The sequence below is a fragment of the Triturus cristatus genome, chromosome 3_1, assembly GCF_964204655.1.
Source record: "Triturus cristatus chromosome 3_1, aTriCri1.1, whole genome shotgun sequence".
NCBI classification, from domain to species: domain Eukaryota; kingdom Metazoa; phylum Chordata; class Amphibia; order Caudata; family Salamandridae; genus Triturus; species Triturus cristatus.
Genome location: NC_140583.1, coordinates 801,670,825 through 801,690,994, shown reverse-complemented (window position 1 = coordinate 801,690,994; position 20,170 = coordinate 801,670,825). Strand labels below are relative to the sequence as shown.

General features: G+C 43.1%; 1 protein-coding gene across 1 annotated transcript in view; it reads right to left on the bottom strand.

Annotated features, from left to right (window-relative positions):
* LOC146861066 (transient receptor potential cation channel subfamily M member 8-like) overlaps positions 1-19,739 on the bottom strand; it is a 62,019-nt gene extending 42,280 nt beyond the window's left edge. The window contains exon 1 of the mRNA XM_085646203.1: positions 19,650-19,739. Within this exon, the coding sequence (XP_085502329.1) occupies positions 19,650-19,739 (90 nt within the window). The remainder of the gene's footprint in view (positions 1-19,649) is intronic.
* Between the last annotated feature and the right edge of the window lie 431 nt (positions 19,740-20,170).

Genomic DNA, 20,170 nt, shown 5'->3' with positions numbered 1-20,170 from the left:
GGGGAGGCGTGGGTGGGTTTGGAACATCCTAAGAGGAGGGCGGCTGGTGGAGTAACGGCAGCAGTAGCAGCATGTTTGCCAGAAGGGAATAAAATTAAAAAGTCGGAGTCTGATGTAAAAGTTAATCAATTACCTCGTAAAGCGTTGGTGCTGGTTGTCTCTTCTGAACAGAATTTAAAGGTACCGGTTGAGGTCGTTGAGGAAAATTACATTAATATAATTGATAGCATACAGCAGTGGAAGCGCTGTTCCATTCCTGAGAAGTATGTGGGCCGCAAGAGGATCGGCGAGGTGTAAGGGAGGAGCCCAAAGGATGGATCCGGTGTCATTGGCCAACCATGAATGAAGGAAGCGGTCAAGTGGTGTGGCGTTGATGGAATCCAACACGAGTACATTGGTTGAGGTGGGCCCCCTGTCTCATGGGTGGGTCGAGGCTGATGTTTGAGGCGGCAGCGGGGAGAATGAGGAAACACCCGTTCATTGCTCATCTGGCAGCGACAAGCTAGAGGAGAAATGTAGGCGGTTCACAGCCCCAGTTGGAATCCCATTGAGGGGTGGGGTGGAGGAGGGCTTATCAGTAAGAGAAAGGAATGTGCCATCCCCTCCAAAGCACCTGTGCAGTTTTCACGTGTGGAGAAAGTTATCAATAGTGAGTTGGCAAAGAACATTGCTGTTGAAACAGAGTTCCCAGGTGTAGTTTTGTCCAAATCATCTAATTTTGAGGGTTTTGAAAATAACAATGGGGTCAAAGCATCCAGTAAAAATCATTAAGAAAACAAAACCTGCACACCAAAAATGTCTTTGATTTGGGACAGAATTTAAAACAATTTAGAATTGTAGAAAAAGGCAGAATAGAAGTACAAAGAGTGTAGAGATACATACAGTGTTTTCAGGATTTAAATGTTATAAAAAAGTCAATTTCACGTTAAGGTAAAGAAGAAATTGGAGTTAAGACAGACCATTGGGTGTGGGTGGAGTATTTGGACTGATCACTGCTGCACAATCGGGTCAGTGCGGCCTGCAGAATAGATCCACAGTAAGAAAACCAGAAGAAACTAGCAGAACAAGACAGTTCCAAACAGAGCATGAAGCTGCTCTTACACGTTGGTCTGAAGAAAAAGGAAGATCAGTAGCAGGTTTTCCTTCCTCGAGGGAACAGTTCAAACGAATGTCTGCATCAAAATGGAGGTTGTATGATGGTGGAGTTGGGGATGGTGAAAGACCGGGTGTAAGTGGTAATGATTGTCAAAATGAGTAGGAGGAGATTTTGGATTTTGAGAACAACAGTGAGGAGCTAGAGGAGGGTTAGTTGAGAGAATGGGAGTGTGGATAAAGTGAGAAAGGTATGATTGTAAAGAAAGGGCCACCTAGGGGAATAACTGGACAAACAAGTGTTTTTAGTATATTTCAAAAGTCAGGAGCGGACCGAGCAATTGGGCAAGATGGAAAGAAAGGGAATTAACAGAGATAAGAAGCTGAGCTAATCCAAAGACGGTCATCACAATTGCTAAAAGGCAGGGCATTGTGGTGGTCAGCGTGGGAGAACACGGACAATTGTAGTGCAAATAAAACTAGATCAATTGGTGTGGGTGAAAGTAAGCTGGTAAAGGATTGTTGTACAGATACACCAGGGGATGTAAATGTGTCTAATGACCATCAAGAAAAGATTATGGAGAAGAACCCGAAAAAGGTAACTTGCGATAAGCAGATTCAAAGTGAAAAGATGACAATGAAGATAAGCATGTTCAAAAGAAAGATGGTGAAGACGAGGATAACAATATACATTGAAGTTACCATATATGGGTAGTGCAATGCCTTTGGGTTCTAGGTTATTGTAGAAAACAAAGAATAGAATATGGAGACAAGAGTTCATAGATGTATTCAAAGTTTTGCACACGGATATTCAAGCAAAAGAAGGTTCAAAGAAAGAAGAGTAGGAGTTAGCAAGATGGGCTAGAGTCGCTAAAACCATAGAAAATTTACATCTGCATTTCTAATTTAAGGGAATATATATTGTGAGAGAAATCAGGATAGAGCTGTAGCAATCTTTAAATACATATACATTATATGCAAAGCACAAATGCATTTTGGAGGTTATGCCTGTTTAAGCTATGATGAAGAGTTCAGGGTCAGCCTAAACAATGCTAAGCCATGGGGTGAAGCTGACTCTGAATTATGGCTCCAATCGATGTCCTCCATGCAGCCTCCAGCCACGACTCATACAGCAAGTGGCTTACCGGTCACTTATCGGTCCTTTCAGTATCGTCCCGCCCAAGATGGAGAGGGGTGGTATGGGAAGGGGCAAACACCTCATGCAGAGTCATGTTGTAATTTTAACAAAGGACTTTGTACTGACACTGGGATGACCCAGGCTATAAGATGGACAAATGATTACTACCAGGTGGTAATTACAGCATGGCCCTTTACTCAAAACTCACACAATTTTCACTGACAGGGTCGACCAGACATTTGGTACAAGTGTGGCACACTGCCACTAGAAGCATGGGTTGGGGGCAGAAAATGACACAGGCCACTCCCCTGTGGGATTCGGAGCAATTGGGCATTCTTAGGAAAATGAAGGGGTTTGATGAATGGGATATGATTGGGATCTCAAAGGTAGGTGACTTATGGAAAAGGGGAGGGGTTATATCATTTGCCACCCTGCAACAGGAGTATGAGATGGCTGACACAGAACACTTTCGCTACCTGCAGGTGAGACACGGACTGACATCACAGATACCGAAGGGAGAGTCTCTCCCAGAGGCCTCAGCATTAGAGGACAGATTACTCGACAGATACATGCAAACAAAAACGGTATCCCTAACATATACAAAACGGATTAATATCTCCCCAGACCCCCTTGGAATGGTATGGTACAGAGACACTGGGAGGAGGATACCTCAGTGCTGGACAAAGATAAGCGGCAAGAAGCTCTGGCCTCCCCTCGGGAGGTCGCAATCTCAGCTCGATTACGGCTGGTCCAACTTAAGATCCTCCAAAGAATATACGTGACGGGACCCACTCTAGCTAGAATGGGCAGGGTGGACGGTTTGGGGTGCAGAAGACAATGCGGCCAGGAAGGCACATTTATGCAGATACTGTGGGAGTGTGTACACATTCAGAAATACTAGACGGGAATCCACTATTGCTTCAGAGAGGTCCTGGGGCTAAGCATGGAAACTGATGTCAAAAGGTGTCTACTAACTGTTTGGGAACCTACAGATCTGAATCGCAAAGACAAAACATTGGCGAGGTTGGGTCTGATGGTATCTAAAAGGAACGTTGCCAGAATGTGGGGCGAAAGTGCAGCTCCTACAGTGGAGGCATGGAAGACTGACATGGACTGGTGTATGATGAGGGAGAAAACTGTATATGTTGCAAGAGCCTGCCCCCAAAAATGGTCACAAATATGGGGCAAATGGAATGAATACCGTGGTAATATCTGTATCCCACCAATTGTCCCTTCTTCTTCTGTTCCAAGTACTCCGTATAAGGTACCACAGGAATAATAAAGTATTGAAATGTGCAACTGATTTATGTTTGTATGTATACACTAAGCCAGAATTGACCCTATATGATTGTAATGTAAATGGTGCATCACTGTTATCAATAAAAAGATTTTTTTTTAATAAAAGGACTTTGTATCAATCAATTTTGCCGATACAAGCATGAATGCTCACAATGTGGCAAAAAACATCCACTTACCCAATGTTTTGCAGGATCAAAATTTGGAGAACAAGGGGGAATGCAGCTAGGCAGAGGTTAGCAATTTCAACATACACCAAAGAGCTCATACCTGATTAGAATTGAGGTGTTATCAACTTGGTTAAGGTACTATCCAGCATTCAAATCATTTTGGGGTTTCAAAGATGGTTTTAAAATTAGTTTTCAAGGCCCAAGGCAGAAGAGATGGGCAGATAATCTTAAATCGGCAAAGGAGCTGCCACACATAGTACTACAAAAGCTGAGTTCGGAGTTAAAAGCAGGCAGGATTGCAGGTCCTTTTTTATAGTGCCTATTTGAAAATGTTATAGTTTTCCCTTAATAGTTTCCCCTTAAGAAATCGCCAGGCGAATATAGACGGAAACACCATTTGTCATGGCAAGAGGGTCAGTCTGTAAATTATTTTATTTCTCAGACAGATTCTAGTGTAACCTATGCATCAGTTGACGATGCTTTGAAACTGGTAAGAATGGCAGGAAAAGCGCAAAACTTGCTAAAAATGATATACAATCAGCTTTTAGGCTTTTACCTATATATCCCACGGATTTTGAATTACATAGCATGCATTTTGGAGGTGCTTTTTTTTTGTCTAGGTTATTCAATCTCATGTGCTTTATTTGAGACATTTAGCACTTTCTTACAATGGTTTTTCATGGAAATCAGTGGTCACAACCTGGTTTGTCATTATTTAGATGATTATGTTTATTGGTGCAAGCAATACTGATCAGTTAGGGAACACTCTGCAAAAATTTCAAGGCATATTAAAAGAACTTGGAGTGCCATTGGCCCCGAAAAAAACGTAGGGTCCAAACACAAGGTTGACATTTCTGCGTATTGAAATAGACACAGTAGCAATGTTAGCTAGCTTCCCTGTTGCAAAAGTTTAAGCGATAAGGTTTTTTCTGATGTCAGTAATAAATAAAAGAAAATTGGAGCTCAAGAAGGTACAGAAATTACTAGGCTATTTACATTTTGCATGCAGAGTGGTCAGGGCCAGAAGGACTTTCTGCAGACGCTTAGGTATGTCCATGTCTAGTGCTTATCTACCTCATCACAGAATAAGAATATCCATGGCTATCAGGGTTGACCTGCGTATTTGGCTAAAGTTTCTTGATGACTTTATTGGTGTTTCATTGTATTTTGTTGAAGAAGACATGATTTTGCAGATTCAGATTTTTTCTAATGCGTCTGGTTTCAAAGGTTTCCTTTTATTCTGGGGAAGTCGTTGGTGTGCGGAGAGTTGGCCTGAACACTGGCTGAAGCAAGGGCACAGCATAGCCTTTTTAGAGTTATTTCCTTTGGTTGTGGCATTGTACATCTGGGGTGAAGAATTCAGAAGTAGGTCAGTTCTTTTTTAATGTGGATAACATGGCAGTTGTAGAGTTGGTAAACAAAGAAAAAGCAAGAGATCTAAGAGTATTGTGTTTATTAAGAGCTTTTGCACTGAAATGTTTGCAACTGAACATTGTCTCGAAGGCTATGCATGTTCCTGGAGCAAGAAATAATATAGCAGATGCTCTGTTTCGATTTCATTGGCAGAAGTTTCATAACTTGGCTCCGGGTGCGGACAGCAACAAGACACAGATCCTGCAGAAAGTTTTGGCCCGGGAGGATTGAGGATTGTTGAGCTTGTAGAAAATTCATTAGCTTCATCCACAAGAAGAAGTTATCAACAAACATGGAGAGAATTAGTTATGGTAACATTATGTTTCAGGATGGGAACCTGTCAAAAAAGGAACAGATTATATTGTGTTTTGTGCTGCACTTGAGACAAAAAGGTTTGTCACACAACTATTGCAGGGAAATTAGTAGGAATTTCTTTTTATGGTTAGCTATAGTGGGGACATGATCCCGTTGAAGGTGTTTAGCATGAGGACATTTTTAAAGGGAATAAGTAAGGAGCAACATAGCAAACCATTGTTAAGAGAACCCGTGACTTTTGACCTGTTACAACAGTTGGTATTACAGTTCCCCTTTTGTTGCTGTGATGAGTTTGAAAGTTTAATGTTTAACTTGTGCATGATGTTGTTATTTTTTGGCAATTTTAGAGATGTTGGGTTTGAGAGGACAGGCAGCATTAAACTGCCAAGATAGTTTCGGAACACAATAGATTAACGATTTGGGTAAGAGCATCTAAAACAGATCAGTTGGGAAGAGGTATATGGGTATGTTTAAACAAGAGCGGGTTGGATGGTTGTTGTCCAGTGGAAGAATGGCAAACTTTTCAAAACATGATGGGGAGCAAAATAAGGGAAATTTCCTGCCATGCAAACTGCAATAGAATTACAATGTCAAACCTGTTAGCTGTATTGAGAAAGGCTTTAAATACACTGTGAAAAGATCCTTGGTGTTACAGTACGCACTCTTTTCGTATTGGGGCAGCTACTGAGGCTGCAAGACTGGGTTGGTCATGGTCCGACAAGAAGGATTGGGAGATGGAAATCAGAATGTTGTAAAAGATGTTAGAAAATAAGCTCATATTATTTAAAAAACAAATGTTTACTAATTCCTGATTCTTTCGTTTAGGTTGCGTTCATGGTCCATTGTCTGTAAAAATGAGCACTTGGATAGTGGGACATTCCTTCATAAAATGGGCAGCTTTGTATGCAGTGCAACACATTTATAAATTAGTTATTAATCTAGGTGCAAATTATTTAGTCCAATTATCAGGTTTGACATTTATAAAGCAAATGAAACTGGATTTAACTGTTATAAAAAATAACTGGGGAGGTACTTGCCTAATTTGAACTGAATTCATACCACAAAAGCAGTGGAGAGGAGCGAGGAGTCATGCCGCAATAGAAAAGGCAGCAAGAAAACTAAATAGAGCAATGAGAGTTTTTTGTTCCAATATAGGCATTATAGTTCTGTCTCATGTGAATCTAAAAGAAAATGATGATCATATGTTTCGTGCTGATGGGGCAAATTTATCCAAATTGGGGCACACGTAATATTTGCTGGAAATGAGGAAATTAATTGCAACACTGTGGAAGGGTAAACTATTGTGGAGAAGTGTGGCGCAATGGTTAGAGTGACAGACCCGGATACAGAGGTCTGGCCCGAGACCAGGGTTCAATTCCCACTTTGGCGGGTCTTGGGCTTAATTTCCTCAGACCTGTTATTTCACGCCTTGGTGCCTATTCTAATCATGGGTCCCACTCTGCAACTCTGGGCAATAGCTTGCTTAATCTCCACAACGGCCCCAACAGCGCAGGGGATGTGGGGGTGCCCAGGAGTGGACACTTCACATTGAAAGCCAGGATGGGTTCCTCTGTGGTATAAGTTCAGCACCAGGACACCTCCGTTGGTAAGTAGCTGTGCCCTTTACAAATGCCAGATTATTATTATTATATTGTAATCTAGCTAAATATTATAAGTGCAAGGTTACATCAGCATTAGGTTGGGGCAGGAACACTCTTGTGTCCTGGGTGGTGGTTTTTTGGGGGTGTACAGTCTGGAGCGGGCTTATCCATCCCTTGGGGCGGAGGACAGAATACAGGGGAGGTGAAGAGTAAATGATGTAGCTTTGAATAACACTAGAGCAACACTAGAGCAGATCGTGAGATTGGGGTACGCAAGGAAAAGGCGGTGAAGGAAGGAAAGAATGGGAAAAGGTGGAAGAGCATGGGGCTTTTTCTTGAAGCAATGTTGAGCAAATTGCGGAGTGTAAGGGTGGAGGGAACAGTTAGATTTTTCATGGATTAGTGAGGTTGAGTTATATATAATGTTTTGTACTCATGAAGTTTATGCTGTATACCTGTCTTAATAAAGTGGCTTTTTTGCTAATAAACACAGTGGTGCTATGTGACTTATTGTGCAAATCTAATAGGTGTCCGGAGGAGGTGCCCCACCTGGTGGCAGACAATCACAATTGAGGGAAATCCAAATTTCATGTTTTTCAGAAATTAATGTTTGTGGGGAAAGAAGAGAGGGAAAGAGAAGGTAGAAGATGAAGTTTACAAAAGTGCCAACATCTGTTAATCACTCCTTTACTGATTCCCCTTGTGCTGATGCCCTCCTGTACCCTGTAAAGAGTGTTTTCAACATTGCCACTCATACTACAAGGTGTGTGCTGTAGTTGCACACTGTAAATCGAGACTAGGCTGATCCATTCTCCACCAAATGTAATGCAACAAGTGATTTAACACCACCCTTCGGAAGTTATTTTCTAAGACTTTCAGACTTTCTTACTCACATTTTGCTGCCTTCAGATTTGCACAGTTTGACTTGTTGCTGCTAATAAATATTCTATGTGTAACTGCATTTATCCCTTAGTGAGTGGGGTGTGTATGTGTTTAAACAAATTACCTGCACCTATAAAGTGTATGCTGAGAGCTGCGTCACTTCTAGGCACTTGTGGAACGATTTATAATAATCGTAACATGTATTGAATGGAGAACCAGGGTCATAGTTATCAATAGTGCAGCAGATACAGTGGCCCTGGGGCACCAGTGTGTTAAGGACCAAATGTGCTGAAGTTATGGTTGCATTTTACTATTCAGCCAGTGTACGAGGGGGAACTTTACCTGCATGTATCAGGGTCCGATACACCTTTGCTATGCTACTGCCGAGAACACAGGAGAATGAAGTCCTGGACTCAATGCACCTCAGGCTCCCCAGCAAGCATGGACAAACTTGCTTACAGCAGAGAGACCACACTTATTCAGTCTTTGGCCATCCTCTATAAGCATCATCGGGGTCCACGGAAGGCAACATGCAGGTGATACGCAGGCGCGTTTCTTTGATGAATGTTTGACTATAAGTCACTGCCCCCCACCGGGACCCATGTCGTGAGGTCTTTCATTACTTCACATTTTATTGGCTTTCGGAAATCCTGAAGGCACGAACAGACAACCGTGAGTTTGTTCGGTTCATTTCCCCCACAGGTTAGGGTGTGCCTCAGCGTGCGCATAATGCCGTGGTGGGTTTGTCCTGATGAATGCTTCACCAATAGCATTTTGAAGCAGAAACATGTTGACCAATTTTTGCACTTTTGATAATAGGATGTATCTTGTCAATCTAGCCAGATATTAAAAATCAAACACACTTGTTTTTGTTGGTGCCTGGTTTTCCACCATTAAATATTTTTGGAGATCAAACCAAGGTATCTTTTATCTCACACTTTTTCCCTATTGCACTCACACCACACGCAAAAAAAAACTGCTCCGCTGTAGTCTGGCGTCGTAGCACACCAGAGAGGCATTCGGCCTCTCTGGTGGGAACCCATTGATGAAGCATGTCACCAACTAGGTTGGTGAGTGAGTGTTCTTTAAAACAAGAGTGACTCCTCTTGCTGGCTCTCTCTCTCTGGTTTGCCTCACTCTTTTGTTGTTTTGATACTGGTTAAGGGGACCAAGAGTGGCTCCATTTTTTTCTCCCTCTCTCTCTTGTTGTTATTCTACATCCTCTATACGTGCCAGTTTGTGACGATTGGAATGCACCGCTGTCTGGCGGGAAACGGCTGAGCAAGCCTTCTTTGGCTGGTTTGAGTAAAAGTACCCGCTAATCATGCTTGCATTGGACATGCATTCTGTAATTCTGTGGTCCACTCGTTAGAACTCCTGCCCTTGCTGTGTTGATTTCGTATAAGTAACAATGACACCAGTGACGATCAAGTTTTATTTAGAAAGACCCCGGTTACCACCTGCCTATTGACTGCTTGGTGATGAATCTATTCTGCTGTTTTGCTGATAAAATAAATCAAAGTATGATCCCTATTATGAGTGAAAAATACTGAGGTCCTGATTCACAAGGCTAACTTTTGAGTACGTTACACTTTTGATTAAGTTTACCACTTTCGGTTATTCACAAAATTCGAGTGTAAATTTACTCCAAAAGTGTAACGTACTCAAAATGTAAATTACTGTAAAGTGTATAACCCCTTGGCCGTTTCATTTGGTGGAGACATACAGGTTATATTTTGGAGCAAATTTGCACTCAGATTTCGTGAATAGTTATAAAGTAGTAAACTTACTCAAAATTGCAAATTACTCAAAAGTGTAATTTGCTTTTCTGAATCAGGCCCTCGTTGTGTTGTGAAATCCCCTAAGTGAGACAAAAGTACAATATAAGGGTGGAAAACCCCCTATGAATTATGTTAACATAAGAACAGAAATCATGTGGTATTCCGGATTATCACTGAGGGCATTGGGGCTTGGGCAAAGACATATAACTCTGTTGTCAGTGAGTTTCTTAAACAAACTGCCTCGTCCGTTGTAATCTACGGGAGCAGGATGGATTCAACAACATCAGCAGATTAACAAATTAACTAATAAATTGAAGCTGCAACAGCTGGCCAACCCGCACAGACAGGGGTGTATCCATAAACAGCATTTTGTAGGACACTAGGTGGTATTACAGTAGTACTGGTCTAAACTAACAAACTGCTATTCGCTAACCTTCGTGCGAAGTCTATGCCGCCGCCTCTCCTATCTTTTCTCTGCTGAGTTCAGCACTGCTAGGTTTTAGAACTAGGGCCTGGTTCACAAAGGTACTTGCAAGTAGTAAAGTTACAAGTGAGGAGTATCCACACTCGTGGCAGAATCTCTGCACTGAGAACTGCAGTGTGGAGATTCCGCCCTCAGTGCGGAGTGGGAATTCTTTTAAATCAATGTTTAAAGTAACATTGGTTTGCCTGAGTCCATTGAAATGCAAAGGTAATTCTGCTTTCTGAAATTACCAAAGCCTGCATTATCAGTAATTGTGGGTGTTAAAAATGACCACATAATTCCTAAAGCAGTTGTAATGACTGAGGGCTTCAGTAGCGACACTAGGTTGTGTACTTCTGTGACTTCTCTGTTGTACTGACACATATTATGGTCTAAATGTATTGTCACTGAGCTGGTCAGAACTGACTAATATTAGGCTGATATCAGTAAAATAATTTTGCACCTTAATATTCAATATATTGCATTTTTCCTAACACTGTATTTCTATTGTGGCAATCCCGACTATTTCATTTTTTTAGGTAGGAAGTGAACTTTTTTTAAATGTGTTCTTGAATGTGCTGGTTCAATGGTAATGCATTAGGGGTTACATCACCGAGGGTAACGTTACACGCCCCCTCAGCCTCAAATCTTGACCTGGTATTTGCCAATGATGGGATGTTAGTTCTTTGTTGGCCTTCTCTTTTTTTATGGTCAAACCAAGAAGGAACTAGCTTTGGTATTTTAATATCATCCCAGAATCCCACAGACAGCCTCATTTCATGACTGTATTTTAAACATGGCGCAATACTGGACATTACTTCACTGACAGCACTGCTCAGAGATGCTTCTCGTCTTGCAGCGACAGAAAATGGACCTGAATTCAATAATATTTACAGGCACCAGATCATTCTGGCCCTTGGTACTGTCCTACCAGTTAGAAGAAAAAACGGGAATTTTAAAAGGAATACAAATTTTTTATTTCCACCAGCACGTAACCTTTGAATTAAGGAAAGTTCAACAAAATGCACCGGAAAGGAAACGGCTGCTCTTTGAGTCGCCAGTGTATGAGTTTTATTGTGCCGCCCTGGTGCCACCTTGCCATGTAGCCGGATCTCTACTCTTTCTGAATCAGAAACACAACATTTAATGGGCCTATTTGGATGAAATGCTGTCTTCTGGATTCATCAGACACTCTTCTTCTCCAGTGTCCTCTCCCCTCTTTATTGTGCCTAAGAAAGAGGGTGATCTTAGCACTTGCATCGAATATAGAGCCGTAAATAAGGTCACTATCGAGAAAAAAAACCCTTTACCTTTAATTCCTGTCTTGTTGGATCGATTACGGCATGCCACAGTGTTCACTAAACTGGATTTGTGTGGAGCATATCATCTCATCCGAGTGCAAAAAGAAGATGAGTGGCAGACCGCTTTTAGGATGAAGTTTGGTTAGTTTGAATACTGTGTCATGCCATTTGGTCTTTGCAATGCTCCAGCGGCTTTTCCGTTTTTCATAAATGAGGTACTTAGGGAATTCCTTGATTTAAGCGTTATCGTGTACATAGACGATATATTAATATTTTCAAAGACCAACACAGAACTCGGACTTCATGTGAAACAAGTACTGCAGAAACTACGAGAAAATCATCTGTTTGTGAAATTTGAGAAGTGTAAGTTTCAGGTTTCTCAAGTAGAATTTTTGGGTTTCATCATTTCTCCAGAAGGAATCTATATGGATTCCAAAAAAAACAACGCCATAACTACATGTCCTGTTCCTGTGAGAGACATACAGGTCTTATTGGGCTTTGCCAATTTCTATCGGCAGTTTATTACCTATTTCTCGGACAATATTACTCCCATCACTGCTTTATAGCGAAAAGGTGTTCTCTTTCAGTGGACTAGTTCAGCCCAACATGCTCTGGAAGCATTGGTGCATAACTTCACTACTGCTCCCACCCTGAAGCATCCGGACCCAGCACTACCATTTTATGTTGAGGCCGATCCCTCTCAGGGTGCAGTCGGAGGAGTCTAGTCTCAGCAGGATGTTGATTCCGGTCACATGCATCCCATCACCTTTTTTTCTCAACATCTACTGCCCCCAGAACAGAACTACACGGTAGCCAAAATGGAATTGTAGGGTATCAAGCTTGCTTTTTAGGAATGGAGCCATTACTTATGGCATCCAGTCACTATCTTGACGGATCATAAAAATCTGGAATTTTTCTACTGAAGCACTAGCTCTGACACCTTGACAAATGAGGTGGGTGTTGTTTTTTAATGAATATGATTTTGTGATCACCTACAGACCCGCTGCTCAATTCTGAATTGATGAAATGTGTACTCAATATGAACTTTTGTATTGGTTTTAATTAATCAGAAACAACACATTTTTACTTACTTACTTACTTACGCTGCTCAACAAGTAAAATCTGATGCCTATGATATCTAAGGATCGAATCATAGGATGTTGCTCCTCTAATGATTTTCTTGTTGAGGTTAAGGAACAATTGGCATCAATAGATTTGGCTCCTTGGTTGTCAAATCCTTTATATCGGATACAGGATGGGGTTATATATCATGGCTCTCAATTGTTCCTACCTCCAGAGCTCAGGGATAAGGTTCTAACTTGGTGTCATTCTTCAGCACTAGTAGGTCATCGATAAGGTTCTAACTTGGTGTCATTCTTCAGCACTAGTAGGTCATCCTGAGATAACTAAGACAAGGGAAATATGTCTATGATGGTTCTGGTGTGATACATTGGGACACGACCTACATGTGTTTGTGTCTTCATGTTTTGTTCGTGCCATCAATAAGGCCTCATATGCCCCTCCAGCAGGTTTATTACATCCTCTTCTAGTTCCTCCTTCTCCATGACATACTATGAGCATAGATTTTGTTACGGATCTCCCTAAAGAAACAGGCTTTACTCCCATTCTTGTGGGTGTTGATCTGTTTACCAAATCAGCCCATTTCATTCCTTTCCCAAAAATACCTACAGCAAGAGAATTAGCAGACTCATTCATACAATAAGTGATACAACTCGTATCCCGATTTTGGAAAGAGCTATGTTCCTCTTTACATATGGAACTCCCATTGTCCTCTGATTACCATCCACAATCAGATGGACAAACAAAATGGGCTAATAAGACCATGGAACAGTATATCTGTTGTCTCTTAACCTGCCTTACTGGTAGCTGGGTGAAAGCTTTACCTATTGCAGAGTTCGCTTATTACAACAGTCTTCATTCAGCTTTGGGTAAGTCCCCATTTTTCTGTTCCATGGGTTTTCATCCTAGAGCCATACCTATTCAACCAACTGACAAAGTACATGCAGTAGACTCCTTATGTTCCACCCTAACAGATATATAGAAAAAAGCACAAGAGCAGTTGAGAGTATGAAAAACAAGACAGATAAACATAGACATCCTGCACCCTCCTATGCTCCAGGCATTATGGTTTGGTTGGCTTCTAAAAACCTACACTTGGGGGGAATTAGGAAGTTACAGCCTTGGTATATTGGGCCATTTAAGATTCATCGGTGATAAATCCACTAGCTATGAAATTGGACTTGCCTAATGAATATCGAATTCATCCAGTGTTTCATACTTCCTTGCTTAAACCATACACTATTACCGCACAGGCTCTGCCCCAACCCCTCCACTGCTGATAGACGAAAAAGAGGAATATGAGGCTAAAGCCATCCTTGATTCTAGAAGACGTCAGGGTAGGCTGTTTTATTTGGTGGATTGGAAGGCTTATTCCCCGGATGACCGTACATGGGAGTCTTCCAGCCATGTACATGCTCCTCGTCTGGTACGTTTCATGCCCGCCATCCGTCCAAACCTCGTCCGGTGGGGGGTCATTTGAGAAGGGGTACTGTTACATCTCGTGGTTCATCCCCACTTTAGTTCTTTTTCTGCTTACACATTTTTGGATACTAACATTTATGTTATCTTGTGTCTGTACCCTGTTTCGAGGTCTTTTCTTCCTTTTTATTTCTCAGCGACTAGCTCATTCTGATTTCTGATTCCGCTGTACGCAATCGTTCACTGCGCAGTCACAGATAGGTTAGTGATACGTGGGCAGGGAGTATTTAGGAGCCGCCCGTCCAACCCTCTGTGCTTGGTTTCATTTCCGTTTCCTACCCTGGAAGGACTCTCGCCGTCAGTGTTCCACTGAGTCTACCTTGTTATATCGCCAGCTCTTCCTTGGACTTCTGTGACTATTTTTGTGGGTAATTATTGTTCCAATCCCTTCGTGTGCATGTGGATGCCTCTCACTGTGACTCAAATCTCTTTGGACACGTAAGTAGGTGTTGTTGTACACCAGTATTCTCGGATCTCCTTGTTATTTTTAGGTCTCGCCTGAGCCAGCGCTTTTGGCGCTGCTCTGGCGAGAGTTTTAGTAGGCGGGTTTTGGAAGTGCTAACCTAGTGGCTTTTTTCAGGCCTCCAGCTTGCGTTCGCAATGTCGTGCACGCGCACAGCTGCTATCCTGGTTTCTAGCATTCCTTTCCTCGCATGGCCTTCTTTCCTCCCCCTCTCTCACCCGCTCCTCCCCCTCCCTTACTGCACGGAAGAGTTTCGTGAGATGCTAAGTTCCCCTCTTACTTCTCTTCCTCACGCAAGCATGCAAAAAAGCGCTGTTCAATCACTTTACATGGTACCATAGTACCTTTATTTTGTTACTATTTTTCTTTCATTTACAGACTCTAATCGTAATTCTTTTTAAATAAATTACGCTTGTCCATGCAACGTTTAGCATGAATGAAGCACTTTAGCAGGCATTCCTTTCCTCGCATGGCCGGCTTTCCTCCCCCTCTCTCACCCGCTCCTGCTCCTCCCCCTCCCTTACTGCACCGAAGAGTTTCGTGAGATGCTAAGTTCCCCTCTTACTTCTCTTCCTCACGCACGCAAGCAAAAAGCGCTGTTCAATCACTTTACATGGTACCATAGTACCTTTATTTAGTTACTATTTTTCTTTTATTTACAGACTCTAATCGTAATTCTTTTAAAATAAATTACGCTTGTTTTCAATTACACTGGGGGGATTAAGTGATTTGCCCAGGATCACGGCATATCGAGCCAACGCCGAGAGTTGAACTCAGTTCCAGGGTCAGCAGCTCTACCTTAGACGTGCACTCGTTGTGTTAACCCACTAGCCCCTGACCTGCTTGCCGCCATGGTTTTTAACAAGCCCCCCTGCTTTTAAAACACCATCTCATCCTGCTCCCTGCAGTGGCATAACGAAATTTGAGCCCCCCCCTTGCAAACTACGGGGTCAGTGAGGGCTTATTTTCCTATCGTGTCAGCACGTTAGGTTTCACTTTTGTTTTTAATTATTGTGTCAGCGCGTTAGGTTTCACTTTCACCGCCGCTAGTCATCCGGTAACCATCACAAGGGACGCGCACAGGTTCTCATTTCAGCCGCTCCATTTTAAATCTGCATTCCTTGGTCCCTCCCGATGTGCGCAGCCGGGGCAGGGGTTTTACAATCTGCGCAATGCTGAGAGCTTGTTGTTTACAGACAACACCCCAGCTGCTTTTGACCCACCACGTCCTTCTCCCTGCTCTGTTGTTTTACCCACCCCCCTGCTCCAGCCAGGTCACTCTTGTTCTTTTTAAGTCTCCGCGCTCAGAAGGTGAGTGTTTCAGCTTGTGTGTGCGTGTTCTTGTGAACATGTGAATGGAGAACATTCATAAAACGCCTACAACGAAACCAACAGCATCTTGTGACCGTGCTGCGTGTTGTCTGTCTGTGCTTGTTCATTTTGCACCTGTGTTTATTATGTCGCTTGTTGGTGCGTGTCGCTGAATGCTCATGTATGAAAGGTGTCATCCCTCTGCCCACTTGTCATTTGCGAGTGCGCTGCCCGTGCTCTGGCCGCATGTTTTGTTTTTAATTAATGGTGTGTTTACCTTAATCTGGGCTCGCAGTGTTGTGTGTGTGTCTGGTTGTCGTGGTGTATGTGCGCTTCCCTGTATGCATGTTGGTTGTGGGTGCCTGCATGTATGATCTGTTTTGATGTGCCTGTAGAGTCGCCACCCTGCACATGTGCCTGTCAGTCAGTATATGTCAGCTAGGCCCCTTGAATTTGCCAGTGCTCGTTCTTCATCTCATCCATCTCCAGCCCCGCAAGCCTTACCGTCGCTGGGCACGGGGCTGAGCCTCAAGTACGCGCAGTGCATGTGATCCTCAATGCATCCCTTGCCTCAAACTCCAGGGGAGCCAGGCAGCGCGCCCCCTCCTCTATGTCTGTGGTCCCGCGCGTGAAGGAGGGGTCCGTGATGCTGACGAGGGCTCACGCTATACATCCCTAAGCAGCTGATGCCGCGAGCTGGAACAGGGGTGGCTGCTACTCATTTGCACCGAGTAATGGAATTAACCCTTCCGATGTTTACGCTCAGCCGAAGCACTGGTTTTGGATGTCAGTGGAATCATTTGTACAGCCCCTGTGTGCAGCATAGAGACTCCTACAGAAGGAGCACATAAGGGTGGCCTAGCTTAGCATAGCTGCCCCAGGCTGCGTGCTCTCAGTGGGGCAGAACTGCTCCAGTGACAGGGGAGCAACTTTTAAGTTACTGCCCTCAGTTGCATAACTCAAAATGATGGCCCCTATAAACTTCCGTATCCCACCCATTGCTACACGTAGTAAAACGTGTAAATGTTAAGCACCCAGAATAATGTGCTGCATGGCTAAAAACATATATGGTCCCAAAGGCGAGACCTATTGGCTAGGAAAGTTACTACGAGCGCTGATGTATTCTTTTTGTAAATCAGACAGACCCAATGTCCGCGTATTTCCTTCCTACATGGACACCCTAATGGTTAGCGGGAGTTTATCCCAGCAGTGCGATTCAGGAAGTGCGAGTCTCGGGTTTCATGAGGACCACTGGGGGTCCAATTAAAAACGGTGTAATGATGGTGACGTGGCCGGGAGGACGTCGGGCTTACACATTTTTAATGATTCACACACGACTGTCATGACATAATTCATCATGTCCGATAACCCAAGCACTTCCACATAGAAATGATAACAGAACATCAAGGCACAGTTCCCTGAGTCAGCCACGGCATTCAATAAACTGTGTTTTATTGCAGGCAGGAGTCGGTAGGGCAGTAAGGGTGACAGGCACTCTTGTACAAGCAGACAAAATGGACACCCACTCTGCTAGTGGGCTATAAAAATAAAACCATAACTGCAGTTCAGGTGTCGCCTAAGACTCCTGCTACCCGGTGCCACTGCACCTGATGCACCAAATATAGCTCCGCCCCAAAACGTAAGCACTGTCTCTCTCTCTCTCTAAATCTCACTCTTTAAATCTCTCTATCTAAATATCTCTCTCTCTCTCTAAATCTCTCTAAATCTCTCTCTCTCTAAATCTCTTTCTAAATCTCTCTCTAAACCTCTCTCGCTCTAAATCTCTCTCTCTCTAAATCTATTGCTCTCTAAATCGCTCTCTCTCTCTCTCTCTCTCTCTCTCTCTCTCTCTAAATCTCACTCTCTTTCTAAATCTCCCTCTCTCTTTCTAAATCTCTTTCTCTCAAAATCTCTCTCTCTCTCTAAATCTCTCTTTCACTCACTCTGGTCAGTTGACATGCTAGCTGTCTATTTGGGAGTAGGACGTAGCTGATACTCAACAGTTACTATGTAAACAAGCATTGGCATAGCCAATAGGTCTCGCTTTTGGGACCTTATAAGTGTTTACCCATGCAACAGTTGATGTTGTTGCACCAAGGATATTGTGCTGCATAACTAAAAACTTATAAGGTCCCAAAAGTGAGACCTATTGGCTATGCCAATGCTTGTTTTCTTTTGCTGCTTATGTGTTGTATTAGTGGATCAGTGTACTGTTTTTTTACCATAATGTTTTTTTCCTGTATTCCCCTTGTTTTCTTGGTGTTCATGTTGTGCCCTATGGAAGGTCTCTTCCCTTAATCACTGCATCAACCTGGACTGGATTGTTGTGTACTACTCTGTGGGTCTCTGGTAGGACCCTTCTACAATAATCCAAGGGTGAGCTGTGCACTTAATGAAGTGATGGGTGTTTCTATAGACTGATGTAAACATGTTATTGGCTATACCACTTTCTGTGCTAACCATTTCTATTCTTTTCCTCTTTTAATCCAAGGACGCTTGTGGAATCCACCGTCTCCCAAGATATCCTGAACACTCCCAGAAGAGAAGGTGTAATTTTGAGATCCAGATCATTATCTTTCCTTGTTCCCTTGTTTACCTACCTTGCCCCGGTGTGTTTTCCGCTTATGCATGTTATAGCTTCAGCATGAAGGGTAAAGACACAGGGTGAGTGGTGGGACATTCTTTGTTCCCGCAGTACCTGGTTTTCAGATGAGTGGGGGTTGGAACAGTTTGATTGTTGAGTTCTGAGTCGCTACCCCCAAACTTCCCCCCTTAGAAGCTTTGGCATTCTCGCCTCACTTCCCAAAGTGCTGAAATTGTGTACTTGGTACCCAGTTTTCAGAACCTGAGTAAGTGAGGCTCCTGGCCATCAGTGATAATAGGCCTCAACGACCGCAGTTGTGGCCCAGTAACCTGTGAGCGCACTGGGATCCTCAAAATGGATCTGACAGCCCCTTGATGTATTTGTTTTTTAATGAAGCACTGGATACAGGCGATGATGAGCAATATGAGTGAATAAGTACTGTACATCTATTTTGGAGCCTAGGTGGGACTCCTCTCATTGAAAAGGTTTTACTATGCTCCAGAATGGATGTTGTAGGCTCCTTGAGTCTGAGGGTGGTCCGTCAGGTAGCCTCTTTGAGATGGGTTGTTACTCCAGGAGAAGGGGGGCATTTCTTTGCCTACCTGGCAGCCAGATTGGGGAATGCCTTTCCTTTGGCCTTGAGAAGCTGTCCATCTGAAACAGTTTTCAGGAAGTAACTTAAAACTCTTCTCTTTGATTTTGCACTACCCTTCTCTTAAGTTTGCTTGTGCCTTTAGACAATGTGGAAATTCTACTCACTAGCACCGGGACACCTCATTAGGTAGCTGTGCGCTTTAGAAATTAATTGTATTGTATTGTATTGTATTGTATTGCTCTCCCCACAAGCTGGTCTGATTCTGCTCCCGGCTACATGTCACGTGGTGCTCATGCCACATTCAGAATGTGAATCTTTTCACAGGCGGTGTGTGGATCCTGCCACAGGTGTTGCAAGCCCCTCCCAAGGACTGGATGTGACAGGCTCCCACGGAAGGAGCCTTGAATTATAGAGCTCTGAAGGCTGAAGGGTAGGGACTGTACTGCTTTGAGATTTGATATGTTATCTGGAGTTATGCTTGCCATTAATTTCTAATTGCACTTGAATTTTTTATGTTAAGTAATATCTTCCATTAGGTTCTAAGAGAAATTTAATTTGTTATATTGATTACTTACGTCTGACTTGAAATAACACTTAAAGTAAAGCATCCCTGAAGGATGCCTGCATCCCATTGAGTGGCAGCACCAGTTACTTTTAATGGGGTTTTACAACCCTAGTGACTTACACTTTCATCCAACGAGAGCTCGGTGCTGCGGGAGATGCTGGAGTACAGCGATCTGGAAGTCTCCAACGTGCCGCTTCTTCTCTTCCTCATGTTGGAAACCTCTGGCCAGTCATTGGCCACCCTGAAGAAGAAACAATGGTTTGGGTTCACTACCACCACAAATGTAAACAGTGCACACACTGGCCTAGGTTATCATGCACATGAGTAGGTTCAGGTAATACAATACTGCATGAGTACACACTCTTAGGTTCAGGTTCTGTCTTATATACAAGTATGTGGCATCAACAGGTCGTGGGAACGCTTTCCCAAGCTCTCACGTACATCCAACAACTACCCTTCACAACACACAGTGGGCCCGCTTCACAAAGGGAATTCAGTGTAGTAAAGTTACAAGTTTGGAGGCTCCGCACTCTTAACTTTACTACTCGTAAGTCCCTTTGTGAATTGGGCCCGGAATATCAAGCTACTGGCAAGCTTTATGGTGCCAGATAGCATTTTACAAACTCCACTGCATTTTGTCA